This window comes from Diadema antillarum, unplaced genomic scaffold (genome assembly GCF_040938485.1).
Source record: "Diadema antillarum isolate AM-2024a unplaced genomic scaffold, OU_Dant_1.0 scf00000077, whole genome shotgun sequence".
Classification (NCBI taxonomy): domain Eukaryota; kingdom Metazoa; phylum Echinodermata; class Echinoidea; order Diadematoida; family Diadematidae; genus Diadema; species Diadema antillarum.
This window is the reverse complement of record NW_027270966.1, coordinates 478,048-505,172: the sequence shown is the minus strand read 5'-3', so window position 1 is coordinate 505,172 and position 27,125 is coordinate 478,048. Positions and strand designations below refer to the sequence as shown.

The following is a 27,125-nucleotide window of genomic DNA, read 5'->3' as shown; positions in this document are numbered from 1 at the left end:
TTATTTAAACATTTGCCAGGTTGCAAAGTAGAAAACATCTGTTCTTTATGACACCCGCGGAATGATATCGTGACGGAACGCAAGCGAGAAAGGAGAGGGAAAAAAGAGTTCCTAAACTAAAAAATGGCAGCTTTTGCAGTAACAGTGATCTTGTCGAGAGTAAATGTTTAGTAATTATCCCTTAGTGTCCTGCTATCGGATGCAATGTAAGTCTCAGATGTAAAGGTAGCCGAAACAAAAACAACAACAGACAAACCTGAAAAACAACTACCGGTGATATATATATGCACGTACTCCATAGTGGAGCGATAGTGACGTGAAAAATTGAGCAGTTTCTCTTCAAGGCGGTTGTCTGTTTAGTAACTATTCTCCATTAATGTTTCTCCTTAGGACTTTGCATAATTTCTTAACGGCAGTGGCTCTTGGTAGGCAGTGTGTTATGATCCAGGAGTCTTTTTTAAATTGATTTTGTACGTCGTTGTACAGTGTCATTTTGGGTAGCATTACGTATAGTCAAACAGCTTGATATATTTTCGAAAAAAAAACCCTATAAAAATGTCTAAAAAATGCCGTCATTGAGCTTTCTATATTGCGAATGATCTAAGATATTAATATCTTTATTAGTGGTCTCTAATTTTCGTATTCTCATTATCTTTTGTTTTCCTTTTCTTGTTTTTCTCTCTTTAATTGATATTGTGGCCATAACGGTAACTTTTTTATCAGCCCTTTTGAATCATCAAAGCAGCATTCCCCTTGTCCTACGTGTCGACTATATAGATAAACTAATCACAACAAACTGGCAGAATGACAAAATTACATTAAGATTCGTTCGGCCATAATCATGAAGAAGTTCTGACATCTAAAATTTCAGATAGTTCTCGAAACAGTGGCGATATGAGTCGCAGCCTCACATGCAAATTAGATTAGGCTTAATCCTATTTGTCCTTAATATTTTCCAAATACTGGGTGAATTTTTCGGGGTCATAAGGTGCATTGGACAGGGATATGTGTGTGTGTGTATATATGTGTGTGTGTGTGTGTGTGTGTTTGTGATCGTGAGTGTGTGTAAAGGCGTTGAGCCAGCCTTATAGACTCAAATGGAATGGATGCCGTTGATGAACACATTAACAGAAATAGGGTTATTTTGTAAGAACACTGGTCCCTGTAATGGCAAAATAATACTTTGTACCCTTTCTAGTGTGACCACAAGTTAAGTCAATCTGAAATAAAAAAGGCCCCCAGACCCCCCCCCCCCCCCCAAAAAAAAAAAAAAAAAAAAAAAATCACTTTTATGAGACAGGCTATTAAGTCCACAAGAATCGTTATACATGAGCAAGACATCTCATTAAAAAAAGATTTACTAAGTAGTGGAATTATCATCATTTAATATGCTCTTTGTGAAAAGTGGGATTTAAGTTATTTTTGAACTGGCTTATATTCACATTGTGTCTAAGATTTTACTGGTAAAAAAAAAATGATTGTAGCAATTCCTTGACCATGTTATACAGAAGTTACTTTCTCAGTAGGAATAAGTATCATGTGTATTTTTTGGGTCCGACTATAAGATAATTCCCTACGAGTTGCTAAATCATCTCCTCACTCAGGCTGACAATTACAATTATTAGTTAATGCATGGATCTAGTAACTCGTTAGAGGTCCCTGGCTAATGCATTTGGGGAGTTTCCGTCAAATAACAACAACCAAAGTGGATTGTCGATTCTGTGTAAGGAAAGAAAAATCAGATGAAAAGCCGTGAAACAAGAGGCCCCCTTTTCTACCATCAACGACACGTGCGCGCAATTCCCCGGCGCACAAAATAATTGCATTTTACGATCTAGTAAATACACATTGATTGTTTTCCTACAAACGAGATTAGAGAGCCATACTTGATAGGGAAAGAGCTAGGTCATTAGAAGGGTGGAAGAGATATCCAATCGCAAAATGGTTTGAAATACAAGTCGCCGTCGGATGCATCTCGCGGTACTCAAGCGCGGGGACCGCTAATTGGCTTGATGCATTTCACTGAGCTAGAGGCCGCAATCGGCACGTCCCACTAGGGGGAACGGATCGGGGAGAAGTGAGGGGAACTCACCGCCTCGCCGCTCGCCAAATAGATTTCTTTTTAGCGGTGTTAGATTCCATAAACAGTTGAGAAATTATCGACATTAGACGCGCATGATTTGATGAGCGATGAGTAGGTTGACGATTAGCACCATCCTTGCCATGTTTTGTGCTTGGTCGGAAATGGAGAGTCCTGGCAAATTCGCGTGCGAGATTTCGTCGCGTAAAGCTTTTGTTGTCGAAGTGTAATCAAATGATGCGTGCTACCATTGATTTAGGAAACTTCAGCATTGCATATTCATGTTTTCATGATTTTTTTTTCCAGTTATCCGCGTGGATGTGATGCGATGTGATTCACAACCAATGACAAGATAAAAGCTAACAAAGTGATCTATGTGTCCTTATTAAAGAAAGAAAACATTCTGATGCGTTCTCTAGGTACTCATCTCATTAGATATTTCACATTTATATGTCTATAAATTCCAGAATAAAACCCCTATTTTGGAATATTTTACGTGCTTACTTTAAAAACTAATGAAGAAATAGAATATAGGATTTCCAAAACGAAAGGTAAACTTGGCCACTCATCTTCAAAAATGGAGGTTCGAAATTTGAATTGAAAATGTATGATTAACTTGCAAGGCATTTTTGTCACATTCGATATGTAATATCTTATGTATTCATTTTGTTATGCTTAATCTTTTTTTCCTTTATTTTGTGATTCTGTAATTCATTTGAATTATATTTGCTCTGAAGTAGATATAGATATTTAAATGCATAATGTAAAACTTAATAATCATTTTCTTTTCATCGAGAATCGTTATTTCAGTAGCAAAATTCAACGATGTCGTCATCGTCACTCCGTCTCTCTCCTCTCTCTCTCTCTCTCTCTCTCTCTCTCTCTCTCTATATATATATATATATATATATATATATATATATGAAGAGCTTGCTTCCAAAAGGCGCATTATATAATATGTATATATAAGTATATCTTTCTATCTATATACTCTTTCTCTATGTAAGAGTATTATCTTTCTATCACTCTTTCTCTTTGTATTTGTATATCTTTACTCTCTCTATAAGTATATCTTTCGATCTACTCTCTCTCTCTATAAGTTTATCTTTCTATCTACTCTCTCTTTCTCTCTGAAATCATGATTGACCAAATCCAAGTAGTGTACAATAAATTTATGGTAATCAGCAACAAACCGTGACTGTCAAATATAATTTCGCGCAATGTTGCTTCCTTGTGGCTACGAGATGTTACAGTGTCTTCAAATCGAATCATTATACACATAATGGTTGGTTTTGATCATTCCGTGTTTCCCCATCTCATAATTCCGTCCCTTTAAGAAATTTAAATACACGAGAATCAACAAACAAGATTGCCCATATCTCGATGCAAAGTGGCGACTGTAGCAAGAGCCCCCTTTCTGCATGTGCGATGCAAATTTGATTACTTTACGATTGGTCTCAGGGGTTCCATTATAAATGTAAATGTTGTTACACTCTCACGGATTATTCAATGGTTTGTGAATATATCGCTAAACATAACAAAACCACGCCAAATCTGGCTCTTCGTTCCCTTTCATTAAACGAGCCAAAATGAAGAATGTTCTATCCAGGTGCTTCATTTCAATTTCAAATCAAGTTTTCCAGCAATATTTCCAATGGACCATATCATTACAGTACACTTAATCTATATTCTATCTAAGAAATTCATTCTTTTCGCATATTGCGTCACTTAAATAGGTATTCGCATGCCCTGACGTAAGCAAATACATACATGTTATATATATGATACACACACACACACGCACTTACACACACACACACACATATATATATACATATATATATATATATATATATATATATATATATATATATATATATATATATATATTTATGTGTGTGTGTGTGTGTGTGTGTGCACGCTCACACACAAGCATGCATATAACATGGGAAAGAGAGAGAGAGAGAGGAGAGAGTCCTCTGGTTGGAAATCAGTGCCAACCCTGAAGGGCCAACCCCTGGCAAGACCGCCACTAATTATTATTATCATAACTATACGATAGAAACAAGTTTTATGATTTAAATGAACTATGTTTAATCAATGGCTATATATTGAAGCATTTATACCCAAACAAACAAAGGAATGTACACTAAGCATTTTGTGAGGATGTGCAAATAATATTTTGATATGTAGCATCTTGATAATATTTACACTATCAAAGACCTTCTCTTCTCTTTGAAGTTGACGGGCGTCTCCTTGCTCTGTTATATTTTTGAAGGGTTTTACCATTGCAGGCGACGATGAATGTATATTTTCTCTTGCCCTAGGAGGGTCTAATTCAATTGACTTGGACACGTTATCAGGTTAGGGGCAAGTAAATGTAATTATTCTATTAGAGCGAGCGCAGCTGTGATCAGCTAGACCAGTGAAAAACGCGGGATGAAAGTAGGCAGGGCAGAGTATAAGGTGGCGTCGAATGGTCATTATGACATGTGCTGAAACAAATAGTTCACTGGTCTCCGTAATGTCACGGGTAGCGGTTCAAGTACTGGGTGCGCGTCAAAATGATAATGACATTCTGTCTTCAAGCAAAGTTTGGCGTCAGCCCAAACAATACCTTAAGTTCACAAAACCTAAGGATGTAAACACCCAAGTGTCGAAAACAGTGCAGCTAGTGGCTAATGCTACACAGCTTTAGCATTGTTCACATAGCTAGATCAGCTACATACGAAACATAAGTACGCATTCAAGATGCTCTTTTCCTCATTGCTAGTTGATATGACCTACAATATGTTAAAATGGTGAGATAATCATAACTCGTAGCGCTAAACCACATTACATGTTTACTGAAAGCTTCTCAGAAATGAGTAAATAAATTATAATTTATGACGCAGATGAGAAGGATAAAAGATAGCAAATAAAATGACCAATATATGGAGAAAGATTGCAATGATGCCGATCTTCATATTTTGTTCAAAGACCCTATTTTGCTTCTTAAACCTTACCATACAGACTATAAACGACCTCCTTTTAAATCAGTGCACTGCCATAAATAAGACCTGTCACGTGACATGGTCTGACCTCACGCCAACCGCTTGTCGACACGCAACGAGAATCGTTGAAGAAGTCGCCGAGTGTCCATCCACTGCCACGGGAGGGCAAAACGATTTGTTCTGTCAGTTAAGAACAAAAACAAAATCCGAACCAGACCGCGTACATGTGGGCCAGAAAGTTCCGGCTCAATCCGCTAAATGTCAGCTCAAATTATCACAGCCACCTAATTTGTCATGGAAGCGGGTTAAATTTTTCATTCTCGTAGGCAAATTTGACACATTTTGTAAGGTGGTCTGCTGCCCGGAGAAAATTTGATTCCGCCACTGCCATCAGGAGATGTGGATGCAAGGTGGCGCACACACGTGTCGGCTGACGTGACAGTGTGGCTGTTTGATATGGGACGCAAGTTATTTTTCTCTCCGATATTTCCACGCGGTTTGTGAGCGTTTTACCTGAAAAAAAAAAGCCAACTCGCTCCTTTTTTTAAGAGACACATATATACAATCTATGTTTGCCTTTTCACTTTAAATGTGCCACTACCATTGTCAAAGTCACCAAAGTAACGCGTTCGCGTTTTTCCATCCATCGTTATCTGTGGAAAAGTGTGCATGTTTTCATGGATTGTTAAAAATAATCATTTTGTATTGAACGCTATCGAATCCTAAAGACCACTAAAAGGAAATCAATTGGTGTAAAAAACAAAACACACACAAAAAACCCCCCACAAAACAAAAAACAAAAACCAACCTTAAAAGACAACCTCTTCTCAGGTTGGTAACCTGTGTATTCCTCCGTCTAAGTTCTTATCACCTTAGCATATTCATTCAGCCAGTCATCGTGATTGCTGAGATGGTAAAAGCTTATTTCGGTTCCTTTCCACCTTAACGCAGTCTTGAGCCAAGACCAGTGATACTGTACATAAGATATCATTCCCATGAAGTATTGCTTTATGTTTCGCAAATGAAGTAGGAAACGAGCTCCATCAAAGTGATAGAAAATGCTTGATATTTGAAATCTATATCATAATAATATTTTGTGCATATTATGCACAAAATGTTTAGCAAATTTAGACGAGCAGTCAAAACTGCAGAGATGGGAATAGAACTTGTGGAGATCATATATGGTTGATTTGAAAAACGGAAACTGATAAAAATATATATATTGAGTTGTCTGAAGATGAACAATTCATTGACATTTGAGAAATTGAGATCTCCATTTGTAGTTTGACAGTAACTGAAATGTACGTGCAGAAGTATATAAGACTGGAATAGTAAGCCCCTTCAGTGCCAGTGAGTCACATGTGCACGAATTTCACACACACAAACCTATGGACAGGTAATTGATGCGGCACGCAGAGGGTTCGGGAACCGCAGTGTACCGTGTAGCCTATTGTTTAAAAAAGGAGACACGTTTCATGGAAACAACTTGCTTGGTATTATTATTTTCAACGTGGGCAATATACCTAATGATGAGATCATTGATGACGTTACAATGTGATTTGATCACGAGTGATTCTGTTACCAACAGAAACGATGACAACAGAATCTATTGTGTTGACAAACCTACGTTCGACACTGGTATGTAATCAAAAGCAATGTATTTGCCATATACACACATCTTCTGTCGTCGGGTGACTTTATGTTGGCAGATTAACAGTAATGAATTGGTGATAACATAGTTGTATCTATAAGATGCTGTCAGTCATGAAGAACAAAGCTATAACAAGCAAATCAAGACAAGTAAATAAGATGCTTGGACTTCCTTGAGACATCGGAGAAGAGGAGCGGTAGTTATTAAAATTTCGGAAATAGATCGAAACTTTTTTAATTGAAGTGTCAGGATCGTTGGGTTAAAGATTTTATAAATAGCCTTTTACATCAAAATAGTATCAAAGAATCGTTCTCTTCGTGCAATTGTCATGCGAGTCAGTCGGTTAAGCCCTAATAATTATAACCTTGCCAAGTCCAGAAGCCTGTGTACGTATTTTTATGCCGAATCAGAGTAGAAAATATCAAGGGTTGCAAACGGTAAGATCAAGATCTCAATATCGTCTCCCGTTCGGAGAACTTCGGTGAGTTTTGTCAAATTGACAGCAGGCTAATGAAACGGATTGATAAATCCACATCTTACCCATCTCCTTTCCCTCTTTTGTCGTAATTCAATTTGAAAAAAAAGCTTAAGAATTTTGTTTGGCAGAGTTGGGGGAGGGCATGATTTCGGAGAGCCTGATAGAATCACAGTTCGATCAAAATTGCCCTAATTTTGTCGGAAATGTGTGTCAAACGAGAGATGATTTTCATCGTATCGTATTCAGGCTCATCTGAATATTTTGTACGATAACAAGAACCGCAATTTCGAATCGGGTTGTCAAAATTATATCATGCCCTGAGAATTAAAGCAAGCTGTCAATTCAAACTTTTGATGATCATCTTTATTTGGTGCACGGCAGAATCCGAGACGACTATCTCCTTCAATGCCATCTTGTGTAGACGTCTTGATATCTAATCGAGCATTTTCAAGGAATGCATATGCCCGAAAGTGAAGAATATATATCACGTATAAATCTCGTAAGGATTTTAGATTATCTGATACTCGTCAACACGTAGATACAGGTATCCATCGCATCCATTTTCTATGTCTATTTTGTTGAAAAAAAATGCACTCAACTTTTTTTTTTTGCCCATACAATTGTTTAAAATTTCGCTCGATGTATAGTTTTTGGAAAAGAATGAATAAAGTACCTCTGTAGAGGAAAAAAATATATTCATAATCATTAAATTATCCGTTTTCCAGGAACATTCTGTTCGGAAACTTATCCAATGGCACCTGATTACATGCGCTCAATCTAATTTCAATTAAAAACTTGTTTAAAGAAAAAAAAAAATTGCTAATCGCTAGCATACAAGCAGAACGCCTAAATGCATCAACGAAACACAATTCTGATGTATGGACAAATGCATTCAAATATTAAACATAATTACATTGCCTCGGTTTCAAAGACGAGTATTGGAATAGCTAAAATCACGGAACAATTCCAGAAATGAATGACTATTTACCTTTCAGAGGTTACGAAAGAACGCTGAGATTGTGTAGCCAATAACGTTTTGCATTTTATGTGCTAGAGTAATGGCTATCAATTGACATCATGTTATGAGTTTCGTTTGATGTTTAACGTGGTTTATTGCCAAGCTTTCGGTCATTTCTTTAGACCTTCGTCAGGGCTGTACAGAAGTAATAGATAAGGTGACTCACTGGTATACATAACAACATGGCTGCACCCATTAGCAGTAAAAGTTTAACTAACGTGATTTCATAATATATACATATATATATATATATATATATATATATATATATATATATATATATAATGTTATCATTATTATTATTATTACATTATATCATATTATATTACATTACATTACATTATATTATATTATATTATATTATATTATATTATATTATATTATATTATATTATATCATGTGCTAGTAATTTGTTATGCTCGAATGGAATAAGTAGGCCGACAATGACTGGATTGTTTTGTTTATCGGGGTAAGACAAGAGATAGACTAGGGGATATACTAGTCCTTACCTATAAGGACCGATAAAAATGATTACATAGTGGTCACGACTATTTCTTGTAATGTTGTCTAAGGAACTCCTTTTCTGATACAATGGATGTGTGCCTATACTGCGGAAAGCACCAGAAACTAAGATGGAACTGAAATAGTTAAAGGCGATAAAGCTAAATCAGTCCCTACCCGACAGATTTAAATTAAAGAATTGAAGGAAAAAAATCAAGGAGTAAAGCATATCAACTTGGCGCTAGGTAATGGATGTATTTTATGGCAAGGAGAATCATGGAAGGAGGTATATTATAAAAAGAACGTTTGTGTGTGTGTGTGTGTGTGTGTGTGTGTGTGTGTGTGTGTGCTCGCATTGATGGTGATGATGGTGGTGATGGTGTTAGTGTGTGTGTGTGTGGGGGGGGGGGGGGGCAGAGACAACTATCGTCCGATTAACGCGAAAAGCAACACCAAGAGGGACAATCACATCGAAGCGGTGATGCATTTCACGGTGGATGCCCACGGGCAGTATTCATGACTTATCCGGATTTGTGTTTCTTTCCGATGAACGCGTATGAAAACGACTTACGTTCTGACTTTCATTATTCTGCGGCGAGAGCGAGCATCCGGTACACGGGGCACCCCAGCCGAGAGCTAAGGTGTTGCGCCTGGCCAGCGAGTCCCTCAGGATTGCGGCAGGAGCTTAGCTTCACTGTTCATCTCGCTTATTCCTCTTGTCACGGCTCTAGCTAAGATGTGTTTTCTCTCCAACTCATGAATTTCCCGCTCCAAATCATTCTTGATGAATACTAATTGGGTACCAGAGCAAAACTTGTTCTGTCTTGCTCAAAGCAACCTTTAGTGCTTTTCCCCTAAGATTAAGCTATATCATTCAAATGCGAAGAAACAGGAGTCAGGGGGTAAATTAATTTATCTACCGGGTATTTCTTTTTTATTTTTATCAAACTTGCGTGTATTCTTCCTTTTCTCCCTATTCAATCTAAGCATACGTCTCTTTTCCATTATACTATATTGCCACCGAGTAAATGAATGTTACCATTCTTCAGTCAGGCACATCCAAATAGTCGTTAAATCTTGGAGTTTGTGTTCCATCGATGTTTCAAAGACAATGAAAGGTTAAACTTTCAAATAACCCGTTTTGTGCTCACATCCTTTGAGTTAATTTTGAAATGCAAAGAACAAGAACAACAACAGCAACAAAATAATAGTAATACTTCAGGGCTGTTGTCAAATTCAAATTACGTTTTAAGGGAAATGCTATAAGGCAAGATAGTGCACTGATTGATATGGTTAGAAAGATGCAATGTTAAAGGGTGATGTCATCTTTGCGGCCTTTCTTTCCTTCAAGTATGGCAAAATGAAAGTGTGTGCAGACTCGAGAAATTCTCTCAAGGACCATCAAGAGTCGGTGATGATGAGTATGAAAAATCGAATATTAGTCATAAAGCGATTATCTCATGAACGCTGTGGGGCGGCAGGCAGGTCGTGTTGTATCACCTATAGGCCGCAACCTTCCAAGTCATCTGTGTTCGCGCTGCACATCTCCCCATCAGACGCGGCCGGGGGAGGAGATAGAGACAAGCCCGTAGTCAACGGTCTACCGGGACTCAACTGACATAGTCGCTGAAAACGCGCTATGCATCTTTTTCTCTCTTTTTTCTTTTCGCTTGATATTACATAGTAAGGGTATGAGGAAAACACGAATTTATGCTCCGTGAAAGAAAAAATAAACACACAAAAAGGATGGAAAACAATGCTCTGCAGCCGATATTATCAGCTACATACAAAAACAACGATTAAAAGCACTTAAAGTTATAAATGTAAAGGTTATATACAGATATATTCAAATAACTTAGCCGTCTATATACATATTATATATTTTCGTACATGTCAATTATACAGTACATGTTTGTTCCCGAGAAAACAAAGAACACACACCACAAAACAAAAACTAATAGTTGAGTGCACTTGACTTGAATAATGACTCAATTAAAGCAGGATTGAAATATAGAAAAAATGTCCGAGATTCTGAGGTATGTAATATTTCATTTGCAAAGACCTTAGTTCATGTTTTGATTTTTAACAAAAGAATCAAACGCCGTTTAAAGATAAGGCATCACGCAAAGGCACAAGCTCATCTATACCATTACCATGAACGTCGATTTACATTGCTATGATCCTTTTGTACGTATGCACAGGTTTGGTTTCAGAACAGACGGGCCAAGTGGAGGAAAGCAGAGAGAACAAAGCAAGAGCGTGGCGCCACTTCCCTAACGTCTGGCGCCGAGAATGAGGATCGTCTCTCGTCGAACGAGGGCGCTGTGGGAAAATCACGCGAGGAGCTCAGCGCGAGTCCAGGTTCATCTCCTGAAGATAGGGACAAAACCATCATTGTAAGTACCACCACATTTACTACGCAGCTTCCCTTTCCCTTCCTATGCAAAATACCATGGTTAATAATTTATATGACGTCACAGCAATAATTGAGTCAACGTAGTTTTTGTACTTTTGCGAATGAGTATTGTTTGTTTCATCGCAATTAGCAGAGACAATTAGAATTTCAAGCAACTTACAACAGAATAACTGGAATGAGGTACCTTGATAGAACATTGTTTTACGATTTAAATGCCTAGCTATATCGTAAACAAAGAATAATCGGCTTTGCAACAGTCTGGTATTTGGTGAATTGAAATGCCAGAGCAGCTACACTCACTTTTGACTTTTTATTTTCAAAATTTGATACAATATCAGATGGTCAAACCAGAATCACATAGTGACGAGGATTCTCCCAGACACAGTCTAGAAGGAGCGCCCGCTACTGGCCGATTGCTGCCTCCCGCTGCATTTAGTCACACTGCTGCCGCTACTATGATAAACCCTTTTTACCATCCGACTGGCGCACGTCTATTGCTGGCATCTCAGCCGTTTGAGAGGTGAGAATGCTGATTGTAAGGGCATTTTGCACTTTTCTCTTATACCTTTTGGTGTGCATTTTTATCTGCATTTTAAGAGAGTGTTTGCCAAACCTCACACTCCTGTTCGTCAGACTTCATATTTTGCAATAATATTGTATTATTTGGATATGGAAAATGAAATGAAATGAAATTAAATTTTACTGATTGGTTAATTGGAATCTGTGTATTATGTTTGTGTGTGAGCATAAGTTTGAAGTTATATCCCCAGAAAACTTGGGGCTAGGAAAGATGATTTACACGGTCATAGTTATAACTGTAGAACGTTATTACGCGATCAGAGTCATGATAATATTGTGAAACAGCAGTCCAATGTCATAATGGTCACATTTCTGTCGACTTTGATAGGAAAAAGTTAGCATCTACACTCATGCTTTTTGTATTATGAATACACATTGCCAATCGGCCACCGGTTGCCACACTTCCTGCCATGACTGCTAACTTCCTGACTGAACGACAAGTCCCTTTAAAGAAATATGCGATTTTGATTATCAAAAGAATACCAAGACGGCAAATTATACTTTATGTACATAAAAATGGCCCGTTTTTGTACCTTCGCAATATTTCTACTAGCCACTTTTGGGAGGAAACGCTAATAGAATTAATAATGCATGATGGGATTTCCGGTACAATATTTCATCAGCGTCGATGGTGGTTGCTTTTATCTGAGAGTTTCTCGAGACTTCAGGTACAGCACACTTCGCACTATATTCTACCTTTATGACGGCATAACGTAACGTGTAATGTTATAGCCATTTGTCGCCGTGGAAACTGAATTTTTAAACAATCTCACCTCGCCCGAATATCTGTGAACATTATTGTTGCTAACCATGCTATCATCTGATTCCAACCAAAGCTTATAACAAACGATCGTGACATCATCACTTCGGTATTCTATTACTGATAGATTCTGAAAAAAAAAGAAATACCCACAGTTCTGATTATAATCTTTCCTATATCTTTCCTGAATCATTTAATGTGATGCGATCAACCCTAATAATGCGAATAGAATACTGAGTAGTCAATTTCTCATCAAGGGACAAGATTTATTGTTTTAGGAAGAGACAGAACAGTGAAAGAAGCACATGCACATCCAAAATTGTGCACACTCTCTTTGAGTGTATAATATTACGCAGAATGATATTCATATATTCTGCCGATTACCGGAAGTGACCGTTGTGCTAAGCAATACATGAGCTGGTGAAACATATACTCGATCAGTAGATACATCTTGTCTTACCGGTCGGCCCCCTACATAAAAACTCAGGATGTATTCCTTTCACTGTCATGGCAGATAATCTGTTACGCTTTATGGTTTCTTTTTCCTGTCGCACCAAAGATAGGGCTTCAAATTAATGCATTCAATATTATTGTATGTTTGTTATCATCCAGTATGAGAAGTCCTGCCGCGCCGGCTCGATTTCCACCTCTCGTCTCCCCATCCTACGCCTCACAGCTTATGTCGTTCGCATCAGCAAGAAAAGGTAGGCCTACTTCGCCAGTCCATCTTAGTCATGATCCATGCAAGCATTAACTTTCTCCATAATCTGTCGCTGTCGGGGGTTTGTTAGTCTCCCTGAGGGATATCATGGTTATAATTTATATTACCATAATAAACAAGCGATTCATCCCTTCCTCTTCATCATCATATCTGTCATAAAATTGTTACTGCATATCATTATCATCACCTTTGCCATTATCATCATTACACCTATTGTCATCATTACATTGTATCACTATTATCATCATTATTGTTTTTAGTATTAACATTGATATCATAACCATTGCAAGCTCTCGAAAATGACTGTAATTGTGATTACTCTTTACCTATATATTCGAACAAAACAACGAGAACATGACTATCACAATATAGGAGCAAACAAAAGAATAAGCTGAAGACAGATCGTTCATGCTTCTGCAAAACTCGGAGGGGAAAAGATTAAAAATTATATAACAGATCTTATTTAGACACAGAAAACAGTGGATGGTCTGCAATAGCAGGTATACAGAGAATCATGTTAATAGAAGACAGATGACTAGATTGAGAGAGATCGGTTAATAATAGTAGGTCTACATCTAGTGAGGAAAAGATGAAAAATTATAACAGATCATATTTAGACAGAGAAAATAGTGGATGGTCTGCAATAGCAGGTATATCAGAGAATCATGTTAATAGAAGACAGATGACTAGATTGAGAGAGATCGGTTAATTATAGTAGGTCTATAAGTGAGGATGAAAAATTATAACAGATCATATTTAGACAGAGAAAATAGTGGATGGTCTGCAATAGACAGGTACAGAGAATCGTGTTAAAAGAAGACAGATGACTAGATTGAGAGAGATCGGTTAATTATAGTAGGTCTACATTTAGTGAGGGACAGACAGTGCCCTGGACCTCATGATAACACGATTTTTGCGGTAAGTTTATGTCTTTTTGAATTCATGAATGTGTAAATCTGTGAATGACATTTCACTCTGAATAGATGCTTTCGCCAATCACAAGAATTAGTTACATGTTGTTATTCTATTTGAGTATTAGTGAAAGATTTACTCTTCATCGGTATGATTATAATATTCCCCATCAGGTGAATCAGTGCCAACATCGGGCGGCTACGGGAGTTTCAGCATTCCCTCGATGCGGAGCCCACTCGAATCCTCCTCGGCACTCCTTCACGAGCACGAGAAACGATCGCTGAGCCTCGCCGCACTTCGGATGCGAGCCAAGGAATATTCGAACGCTGTCGCGGAGGCAGCAGGACTCATGACGTCATACAAAATGGCGCCTCCACATCCGGCCATCTTGCTCAGTGCAAATTCAACGTCGAGATCGAATGCTACGCATGTGCCTTGTTCCTTTTGACGCGGGACCATCCTAAATTCAAGGGGCATAATCCCATGTACCAACGATTGAGAGCGTGGTTTAATTAGTCAGACTTAAATGTAATAGCTTTTTGCTGGTATAGTATCAACATGGACTGAAGAATGAATAATGTGGCTTGCTGAAAAACACATGTACAGCGATAGACTTATCGTGCCGAAGAAAAAAGACGACATAACAATTTTCTTCACGGCTTAACTTAATTTGTTCCACATGTATGCCTACTTGGGGAGCTTTACCAAGCCCAGAAGGAAAATCACACATAGGGCCTAACAATCAAGTTTTTAGAAATTAAAAGTGAAACGAGGTAGTCTGTCGCCAGGGAATGTTATCATTATTTTTTAGGGGGATGTAGGTTGCAATCACGGCACATCCCATGGTAGAGAAAAGATGAATACAGTTGTTACCGGCCTGCAATAGGACCGCACAATGAAACTGTTGCTACAACCACTAACAAGTAACAAGGTGTAACATTTTGCCTGTATTCACTACAATATGCTAAAGTGTACTTTTTGTAACCATCGCAATACAACATGGATGTTTTCATGATACAAGCTCATGAGGATCTTGTCAAGAGGAGGATTGATATAAAACGCTTTCCTACCTACGGGTTTTATGCACATACAAGTGCAAAGTCTCAGGAGGCCTGGGGTATTTCATAAACCATTTTGTCAGATTTTTTTTTTTCTGCCAGACTGTTATAAGCTACTGAAATCCTTGCATCTGATTGGCTGAGAGCAAACTTGTCCGACAGATTTGGGATATAACGCCTCATGAAAAGCCCCTCTGGCTCAGCCATCATCAGACGCAGATGTATACCAGAGCTTTCCTGTGCTTATTTCGCCCATTCTCGGCACTGTGCCATATAGGACTATAAAAAGATGGGTCACGGTAACGCAATAGCATGAGATGGCGTATAGCCATGGGTCTTTACTTACTGTAGTGGAGTGGCTTTTCTCTTCACAATGATGAATACAATCTACAATGCAATATGTGTGTGTTTGTATATCTGGCAGAATAAAACTATATGCCAGAATACAAATCATGGACTTTACCGTCTCCAAGAGACGGTACGTAAATAGATTTTTTTTTTTAAATTCTGATTAATTCAGTGCTTATTCAAATGTAGGGCAATTGGTCAATCAGTTGCAATAGAATCATCTCGACACAGGAATTTCATCAATTTGAATAATTACGCAGTGTACCCGTTGCATGCTGTCAGGATTACAACTGCAGCCCTGGCTGTCGGGCGGAGCTGGATGGTCTTGTATAGATAAGACGCCTGTCCGGTGATCATAACAGGAGATCGCAGGTTCGAATCGTGATCGGGTATATGCCCATGATTCTTTTGTCATGGCTGCTAACAAAACACTGATCAATTCAGTGCTTATTTACGTCGATGTAGTGCAATTTGTCAATCAGTTGCAATAAGAACAACTTGAATTTCATCAATTTGAAGAAACCCATCACACCTTCTTCACAGTCGCAGGTATCAAACAAATTACATTTTGGAGGTTTAAAGCTGCATGTTGGCCAGCGGTTTTGTTGGAATAAGAACCATGTATAAACTGAAGTCTGCGCACAAGAATCTTTTTGGTACTTATCAGCCTTTGCACGAATATATTCGTATTTGATTATGTTTTCAAACGTTTAAACGTTTCAAATAATTTTGTTTTTAGTGGTTCATGAAGGAAAATCATTGCGCACAGTCGAGTAAAGCATCAGTTAAGTGAGACTGTCGCCGTTTCCTAGATGTCTTGTCGCCATTACATTACACAAAATAATATATATATATATATATATATATATATATATATATATATATACCGTTCGTTTTTATTTTGTGTCCTACATTAACAAGAACAGGCCTTTTCACTTCATCTTTTTTTATTTTAAATGAATTAAAGATCGTATCATGTTTGATGTTTTGAAATGTGGAACAATAAAATCAAATCAAATCAAATCAAATCAAATATTGGTTTATTCACTACAAGCAAGATACATCTTAAAATTTCAGCTAAAGGGTATATGCTATTTATGTGTTTAGAATTCGCCCCTTACTTTATCTGTTAGTTTGCTGATTAAAGTAGACCATAATTTCTGGGGAAAAAAGCTTTTATGTGGCACACATTGCATTTTGAGGCCTTCGTTATTCTAACTCACATTGTGTTGGTATAAACAATGATTTCATTTTTGCATCATTTCTGGACAAGAAATGACAGTTTCTAGTAGGCGCTTCTCCTGACGATGGCACTAGCACTTACAGATCAGTTTCTCGCCCTCATAGCTGTATTAGTCACAAGATTCATTGATTTTTGTCAACGTTTGGTCATTTGCTTGAGGGAAACATGGCACAAGGCCTTCCAAATTATCTTCGTTCGATGTCTTGAATAGCACGAAATTGGCGATGAGAGTCCTCGCATTTCACATTTTTGCTTTACATTCTTGTTTTTTACTGCATGGATTCTAGCCGCATTTTAATCAATGACTTGTATATTGCGTGGTCTATACTTAAACAGCAATTTCAATGAGTCACTTCAAAGGTTTGTTATTATCCTTTGTTCATGCTATAAGCACAAACAAATCAACTTCGTCTGTTCTATCACGTTCATGCAATGCAATATGTAATAAGAATTGTATTCTGTCACAAAAAGACCGAGTTATGTGCAATGTTTCGACAGTCTAGAGACAGAAAATTGAAGATAGTATTTCAAACACGGCTCTGGTGCAATTGTTACGTAGGTTATTTAATATATAGAATGGTAAAACCTCAAATGTTCATAATTCGAAGTGGAGATCAGAGGCGGTCTCATCTTCTTTGGCAAGTCTCATCCATTAGCCACGAAATGAAGGTAACTTTATTAAAGTGTGAGCGATACTGTAGCTAATATTGGCGATAAAGTTTGGAAGAAACAGAGTTCTCCGTGCACTGTCGTTTTCGAGGGAAGAAGAGTATAACATAGATCTGCGAAGAGTTGTTTACCCAAGGATAATGGTAGCTGACAGGCGATTCGTAAATTGTTCGGTATATACTTTCATCAAGATCTCGCCGGATTACCGTAACCCTCCTGTAAAACGGTCTTTCAGCCACCACTGACAGCCGACTGTCATAACGAGTATGATAATCATGCACGGTTTATAGCAAAATATTTCTCCGCGAGAAATGTTTGTAACAGGCGGTGGCCATATTATGCAGATCGCCGTTTTGTGAAATGTCGACATGAAGCACTAGGACAACCTCTATAGCTATATAGCATTATGACACCACTGACAGAAATGGTTTTTTTTCGACTTGAAATATGTATAGATACACACAGAATATTACGGACGGAATGTATTAAACAATTTGCGCTGTGGAGCAACTAGCACATAATGCTCCAGCACCAAGCTTATGCTGTATTTTACTGTTTTGTTGATTTTACGCGCTGTTTCCATCGCTTTCTTTTTTTTTTTAAATTCTGGTGGAAGAGTACAAAATTTGTCGCTGCGGTGGTAATGTAATCATTGTGAATAATGTTAACACTATTCAGTTTGTACCATAGTATTGAGATTAAATATATTGTACATATACAACGGTGACTTAATTGCACAACTCATAAGAATTACGGTTATTTCTCAAACTGTGTTTATGGTGTATTTCTTAATGTTTGTGTGTATGTAATTACCTGCCCATATATATATATATATATATATATATATATATATATATATATATCTCTCTCTCTCTCTCTCTCTCTCTCTATATATATATATATATATATATATATATATATTATATATATACATATACATATATTGTACATATACAACGGTGACTTAATTGCACAACTCATAAGAATTACGGTTATTTCTCAAACTGTGTTTATGGTGTATTTCTTAATGTTTGTGTGTATGTAATTACCTGCCCATATATATATATATATATATATAATACACCTCTCTCTCTCTCTCTCTCTCTATATATATATATATATATACTCTCTTAAAAAAATCGAGTGAAAATATTCACTCTAAAAGGAGTGAATTCAAAAAAGAGTGAATATAGAGTGAGATTGGAGTGAATTTTGAGTGAAAATGTTCATTTTCACTCGTTTTAGAGTGACCTCAGGGATCACTCCAAAATCTTCGAGTGATCCTTGAGGTCACTCCAAGATGAGTGAAAATGAACATTTTCACTCAAAATTCACTCCAATTTCACTCTAAATTCACTCTTTTTTTAATTCACTCCTTTAAGAGTGAATATTTTCACTCGATTTTTTTTTAGAGAGTATATATTATATATATATATACATATACATATATACATATACATATACATATACATATACATATACATATACATACTGCAGTATACTGAATACATATACAACACTCGTTATGAACAATGTGCTTGCGTCATGAAAATGTGTTATTATGTTCCTATGTGTGTGCCTGCGTAGTGACTTTTGGGTTATGATTATGTTCCGGTAGAGCTAATAAGAGTGAAAGTGTATATCATTCATACATTGGTAAAGCAAATGCGTCACAACAACAACAAAAAAGATCGCAAAAGGTATAAAGAAAACAGCAAACATCAACCAACATTTAGCAACTCGACAACTGGCATTATGTCGTCGTTCGACATTTTTAATCACTGTTTTGAATAGCGAGAAGGAATTATCTCTTTGTGAATTACTGCAATCAATAAAGTTTGGATTAACAATATGATGGAAGTTTCAATAGCAATTTGCCAAAAGGTCTCCTTCTCCCCCACTCTTTCTACGTACACATTATACACTAACAAATTTAACAAATACGAGAATGAAATATACCATGAAACCATATACCAAAGATACCTGAAATTCAGTTAAAATTTCCAGCATGAGTACATACTCAAATCTTTGTTATTGAGTTCTCATCAATGGCTGAGGTGCAGTGGATTACAGAGATTTACTTAGTACATTAATTTCTTTGATATCGGTAGGCACGTATATACGTGCCTACCAATATCAAAGAAATTAATGTACTAGGTAAATCTCTGTAATCCACTTTTTTTTTGCAGTTTTACCATTATCATGGGCCCTATATAGGGCCCATAATAATGGTAAAACTGCAAAAAAAAAAATCAAAACTTCACAAACAGTCATGGCAATGACACTAAACGTAACGACGCAATGAGGGAATTGATAGATTAAAGGAAATAGTGTTTGTATGTGTATGTGCGTGTGTGTGTCCTGTGTGTGTGAATTGCCACAGCAAAATCTGGAACCGCTATTTGGATGTGTCATGCTACACTATAAAAATTAAGTATAGGCCTATATAAATATGTACTTACAGTAAAAACTTTGATGTATAAAACGTCTATTATAGTCTTGGTAACGTATTCACTCTTAACTTTCTTGAGTTAATTTCTATACATATGAACAACAATGTATTTATTCTATGGTAAAAACTTTGTACACGCAATCACAACTGTTTTTTTTTAATTATTCCTATACAGTCCATGGCAGGTAATATACTTGGAACTGCAGTCCTTCTTAATGGGATACCATTGATCCATTTCGCTCTTACATGGCGGGATGGCTTGTTTTATTTTTGGTGTTCTTTCTATTTGTTTGTTTGTTTTTTCTCAGGCAAATTACACACATGCACTGAAGTGTTTTAAGGATTATACTTCTTATACGATGATTCTGCTTTGGCTTAGGACTTAGGAGTAATTGATTTCGTAATTCCTTTAATGCACAATCTTGTAATTTGCGTATTTGGTTTTAGTGAGTAATATGCTTCAGATGCTCAGAAAATATCGTAGGCATATACCCTCTCATTTGCCGGGACGAAGAAATATTGGTTTACAAGGGATAAAACAAATGGAAATTCACGAGGAGTATAATCCAGCGCTCCATTAAGCGACAATGAGAAATGAGTTAAATTGCATCTAATAGCACATCCTTAATCTATCAACTATCAATTCGAAATAAGTGCGAGTTTTACCACACGGCAAATGACATCTCAAAGTTCACTCGCACATTCAACAGTTTCAACAAAAGTTGCTATGAACCACAGCCACAACCTGCAAAGAATATTCAAAAGACAAGTTTATTCAAATTGATAGTATGTGTGGATTAAGTGAATGGAATGCAGCAATATTAGTAGAACATATTAATGAAAGTGTGAGGAAAATTGGACAATCCATTCAAAAGCTTTGACTTTTTAAAATGTTTGTGCTGTCATCGCTGGATGAGAAGAACACAGTTTGTGATGTCATGTATGTACAACGATATAAAGAAAATTATTTATAAAGACAATTCAACATACAGGTGATTATTTTCATATTTATAGTAAAATAAAAGAGCGCTTGACTTATTACTTCTTTCAGAAAGCAGAACAAAGTTATATTACCATTAGATAACGTGTGTTGTGTCGGTAACAAGTCGAGGGAATGTATAGTTTTCATAAAAAAATGAAACATAGAACAGAAACTTTGAAAAATTATAATTCTTAAGCGGAGTTTTCGATTCCCATCACACTTTCACTGATATGTTCTACTAATATTGCTCCATTCACTCAATTCACATTTGGGTGAAGTTGTCCTTTAAGGGCAATGCGCCTTGCATACAGCTAATTATTCCATTGCGAATGTCAAATATTTTTTTTTTTTCTAAAGTAGACCAATCATGACCTTGCATGTCATTTGGGTGTAAACACAATAATCACCACCCTCGTTCTTTCTGTGTATGCGAGAGTGTGTACAGACTCGCTAACGAGATGATGCGACAGACATGAAAATAGCTTATATATAGTGTGTTCATTATTATTGCATTCATCACGCATTTTCAGGCAAAACATTAGGAGACCCGGGAGAGGGCTCATGATAAAACAACGCTTTTAATATGATTTTAAGATGAATAGAGACATCTGTCTTCGCTTCCGTAGATTTTCCGGTAGGAAAAAACCAACAACAACCAAGCATTCATCAACCATTCAAACAGCCATGACTAAACCTACTCTATTGAGTGGTTGCCCCAGCAGTTACTCCTGCGTTTATACAGCTCCGTTGCTTGCTCGGCACAAAACAGCGCTGACACCTGCCAACGAAAAATGATAAAAGAGAAATCATACGTTCTGGGCTTGGCACTTATTACAGAGTGCTTCCAATCCGTACATGGAGAGCCCCTTAATATCCTTCGTGGCATATTACAATGTTTGTAGGTGCTATATCATCTGCTTCTGTATATGATATTTCGATTTCATTTGGAGTTACGATTTGAAATCACTGTGGCAGATACTGGAGAAAATTCCTGCTGGGAAAGACTCTGCGTTGGAGACATATACAATATCGAGTGAGTAATAATATGCCAAGGAGAAATTTTCACGAGTTTCAGTGTTGTGATGGATGGCAATTATTGCTGCGTGTAGTAAAAAACAATCTAGGGCCTACCCAATTTCTGTAACCTTGTACATAACAATATATTATGCCAAACCAAGCCTTTCACAAATTGATGGCAATAGATTTGGTTTCTGTCTAAGAGCTGAGAAGAAATAGCTATACATTGATAGCTCGCAGCATTGTAACAACGGATTTTAATCCAAGCTAAAATAATTCTTTGGAATTACACTACAACGCCACATTCGCTTATCGGGTCGTCCACATATGATTACCATATACATGTACTAGTATAGTATACGGACAAATGATATACCACGTCAGTTGCATTGATTAACATTTGTCTATACTTTCACGCTCATTATAGAACCCAGGTAAAAGCCACACTATATCATGTGCACATTACTTATAAGGGAACCAGCTGAATCATGTTTTATAATTGACGACGGGTTAATAGTAATTGTCCCTAATCATAAATAAATAATGGCAACAAAGCACAAACCATGAGCTCCATGTTCCTACAAGCTAAGGACCAGAACATCTGGTAAAGATTATATCAAATCTAAGGTTGGTATAAAAGATTGCGGTTAAAAACGATGATTGCATGTTTCAGTGACGAGCTACTAGTGACCAGATTTACTTTTCTTAATTATCAAACGTTAAGTAGTATTTGAAATATTGTAGTATTTGTAGTAATTAGAAATATGTCGAAAACGGAGTGCACGCATGGTGTTCTTCGTTCATTAATAACGACAAAGACAGCATGACGTTACACATTTTGTATCTTTCTTTTTTAATATGCATCTGGACATCATTTTACAGCTCAGTAAACAGAGTGAGCCATCAGTAACTGTATACTACAGCCTAATTTAAGTATGATAATACCATCAAATGACTCAACTTCTTCCCATGAACACCCATGCATCATTCAGAGTGTATACTGGTTATACTTCTTAAATTCATTATCTTTAAGATAATGACACATATTTTAATTCAAAACTACAAGATTGAGTGACAGGATCATAATCATCTGAACGTATACTATAGTTGCATCAGGACGCGACGATTTTCTTAATTCCATCACAGATTTGTCATCTATTCATCAAAACATATCCAACGTCTTTCGTTATGAAGAAAAAAAAAAGATTTCAAATCATGTTGAGATCGTTCAATCAATCCGACTGCTTAGGTTCACTAAACAATTAAGCCCTCATGTTACTATATCTTACAAAACGCTGTAATTCACAAAAAGTCAAACGCGAATCTTTCGTATCGTCGATCCGAGTATTTTATAAGTAGTTCTAAGTGCAATTCGAAAGTTTTCCTCAATGACAAAGCACCTTTGTGCTAATGAATGATGTAATGGGTCGATCCATATTTGTATTATTTTGTTTTTAACATGATGCAGCTCTGCAACAGAACAGCGTGATTTATACATTGCCTTGCAGGATTACAGAGTGTAGGCCTATAACTCATCGCGTATCGGAATACATCAATTCCATCGATATCAGCTGTCTGGGATTGGGCAATAGGCAAACTTTTGTAACATAATGTTGTTGCTGTTGTTTTTTATATGCTAGGGTGATTAACAACCTTACGATTTCAGAGTTCATACAACTCAATTAGTTTATCACGTGTTTATAAGTGTAGAGCTGTCAGACAATAACATTATTGCTAATTCCTCCTCCTCCTTCTTCTTCTTTTCTTTTTTGATATCCCTGCTTGGAAAAAGAGTCGCTATCGCCCTGTTGTTCTCCGCCGCAGAAGCTATGGAGGAAAGTCATGATTCAGCGCTCTTCAAACGCACAAGCTTGCCACGACGCCATCCGACCAGTCCACAGCCGGGCGCCACAAGGACTCCGCCAACCAGTTCAAACCAAGACGGCGATCCAGCTTCTCTTCGTCGCTCCAAGTCCGAAAAGGTCATTGGACGTCGTAACCCTGCCCTCTCTGTTGATGGCGCCAAGATCAGAGGCGGGAGACGGGCACTGATAACCAAAAGCTGTTCGTGCCCCCTTGAACATGCCGCCATTCATCGCCGCCATAGTTCCGGCACGGACAACAGGGTAAAACCTCGCTCGATCGCAAAGTTGCGCAGATTGACTCTAGAGGAAATGGACGCGCTTAAGGATCCGTCTAAGCGCGCAGAGACGCGGACAAAGGTCGAGTCGACAGTTCGGGATGGGCAGCTGGATGGATTGTCGATGCGAGACTTGTGGGAAGAAATCAACAACTGTAGGTACATCAGGAAAAAGCAGGTGCCGCATTCTAACCAAACAGAGACAAAAGATGACCCCTGATCATAACTATGACAAGTTTAACCTGTACAGGAATCAGTCGAACTTTTCCAGATAAGCTCAAATCTGTGATAAAATACGATTTAAGAATACAATGTTCTTTCTTTGAAGACGTTTGTACGGAAAATAAATCGTTGGGTGATGTTCATGCTTTTACCTGCAAATCTAGCACATTCTGATGGAAAAAGAAGAAAAATACGTGTATGGAAAACACAAGAAAAGATATAATTATATGGATTATATTAGGAATTTTCATACACGATGTGTGTGTGTGTGTGTATGTGCGTTTGGTCTGTATAACTTTTGACATATTCAATTTTGAATTTAAAGAGTAGATGACAGTCTCGTGTCGATGAGTTTGACTGTTGATTGTATATCATTATGAAGTGTTATTCCTCCTCTTCTGTTACGCATAGCAATTTTTGCCCGCCGTCACAATTATACTCTTCAATATTCCCAACCAGCTGTTTTTATTATGTGACGTAAGCATTGTAAATCTTCTCACGTTAGAATGCATTTTCAGTTACTCTGTATTCTTGTATATATAGGAATATAGTTATGGTGAACGTTATCGCAAGGACATCGAATATATATATATATATATTATATATTATATATATATATATATATATATATATACATATATATTCAATATATATATAATACATAATATATTGCATCAATCTTTTCTACGTATATGTATTATGTTATGATTTTGTCTTGTTTGTTGGAAACGTTTCATTTTCTGAAGTCAAAAGGCGACAATTTGTACAGAGCGGGTAAAATACTGTGCCCATGTATGTGATGAGTATAGAATATCGTACATCAAAAAATATTCATGCCAACTAATCACAGATACATCAGGCATGTGAATATATGCATGTACTATTTTTTGGGTGGAATTAATTTGCAATTTTAAGTTTTATATCACAGCGAAGCTTTGTAGATCACGTCTCTTTATAGAAAGGATATCAGCTCTTGTATATATTTGTGACAGGACATACATGTTGCTTTTCATTGAAAAAGCTGTGCCAACGCAGGAATATAAATAAAGATAATGGTGTTTCCAATGCATACTTCTGTTGTAGTTTCAAATTAGTCACTTGATAAAATGAGTGTTCACGCAACGAATATTAATAACAACCTTCTTTTGTCATTGGCGACAGTGGAGTAGTGTGCACACATATACTTTATAGAAGATAAATGACTGATACAAGGACACTTGCTTTGTATATGTATACATATACATATATATATATATATATATATATATATATATATATGAAGAGTTGGTTCGCAAAAACCGATAAGTCCATTTTTGAAGATTTAAAAGAACGGTCTCTGTCATAAAGTACAAAATAATACCTTTTAAATGATATATTGGTCACTACATATAAAGGTACATTTTTTAAGTTATGGTAAAAAAGAAGCAAAAATTTTCTTATTATTTTCTTTATATTTCTTGACCTTTAATCGCAAATATCTCCATTTGGCAAATATGGACTTATCAGTTTTTGCGAACAAACTCTTCAAATGTGTGTGAGTATATATATATATATATATGTATACAGTTGTATATATATATATATATATATATATATATATATATATATATATAATGTACTTCTGTTATAACGAACACGGTTACAACGAAAAAAGAAATCAGGCTGCAAAGTTATTCACTCTGTGCTTTCTTATTGTTTATTTGTTTATAACGAAATTTCGATATAATGAAAGAAAACTGCTGGTCCCGAGGACTTCGTTATTACGGGAGTCCACTGTACGTGTATATATGTGAATCTGAAAACAACCCACGTGTTATGTGCTAGTTGCGATCTTAACAAATTCAATTTGTAGAGGGAGACAAATTGAAGAAAATCACACCTTAGGAAAGTTTAATGTTTGTAATGTGAAATTTTGGTATCTTTTATTTCCTGTGGAAAACCCATAAATGGAAAGTAAAATATAAAATAATGTATGAATTTGGAGTTTTGGCTCATGGGACATGTATGGGGAAAACGTGACCATGACTTTACTAGAAAAATAAAATGTAAAAGTTTATGAAAGATGTATGCTGTTCTTTGCTTCTTTCAAAATTTTGCGTAGTTATTACCTCTAAAGAAAACATACATAGTTCAATTCATATCTGGCATTGATGACTGGCATAAATTGATGGGTTGAAAGCTCTCTGGCTAAAAGCATATGTGTTCCATGATGAAAGTAAAACTTGAAAGTAAGAACTGGGGAAATTATGTGTCTTTTGATTGCTACATAATACTCATTACAGATTCAAGTTACATAGAATCATGATAATCATAATCATAATACAAATAATGTATTAGAGTTATATAGCTCACAATGATTAAACCAGGACATTGCATCACATTCAATGATTGACTGCAATGGATAAAGGACTTAAATGTAATATCTTGTACACGGTAAAGATAGATAATGCCTAATACTTCTGTGATTGAGTAAATTTTCACAGCATCTTTCCAATTTTTTGAAGTTGTTTCTGATGAGGATGTTGCCCTTTTTTTTCCGGCAAAGTCCAGAGTACAGGAGAGGATGACAAAATGCACTGCTGCCATATGCCCATGTTCTATAGAATGTGATTGGCAGAGAGTACATGTACAGTGATAATGATCAGCTAGTGCTTAACTAAGGATGCCTATAAACAAGATAAGTCGTGTGGAATGAAGCAAGATTAATAGCTCTGAATCATTTACTGTTTAACTGGTAAACAATGGAGATTATTCAAGAATGGATGAAATTGGATCCTTTCAATGAACATATAACATCCTACCTGCTGTCTTCTGGATTCTCTGCACACTTCATAATCACCAACAATTTGACGCAGCAAAATGGCATCATATAGTACCAGTAATAC

The 27,125-nt window shown here is 36.6% G+C and overlaps 1 protein-coding gene across 1 annotated transcript in view; it reads left to right on the top strand.

Annotated features, from left to right (window-relative positions):
• LOC139717583 (uncharacterized) overlaps positions 1-14,557 on the top strand; it is a 29,718-nt gene extending 15,161 nt beyond the window's left edge. Inside the window, exons 4-7 of the mRNA XM_071629090.1 lie at positions 10,923-11,117; positions 11,476-11,657; positions 13,089-13,180; positions 14,283-14,557. Of these exons, the coding sequence (XP_071485191.1) occupies positions 10,923-11,117; positions 11,476-11,657; positions 13,089-13,180; positions 14,283-14,557 (744 nt within the window). The remainder of the gene's footprint in view (positions 1-10,922; positions 11,118-11,475; positions 11,658-13,088; positions 13,181-14,282) is intronic.
• Positions 14,558-27,125: the final 12,568 nt, after the last annotated feature.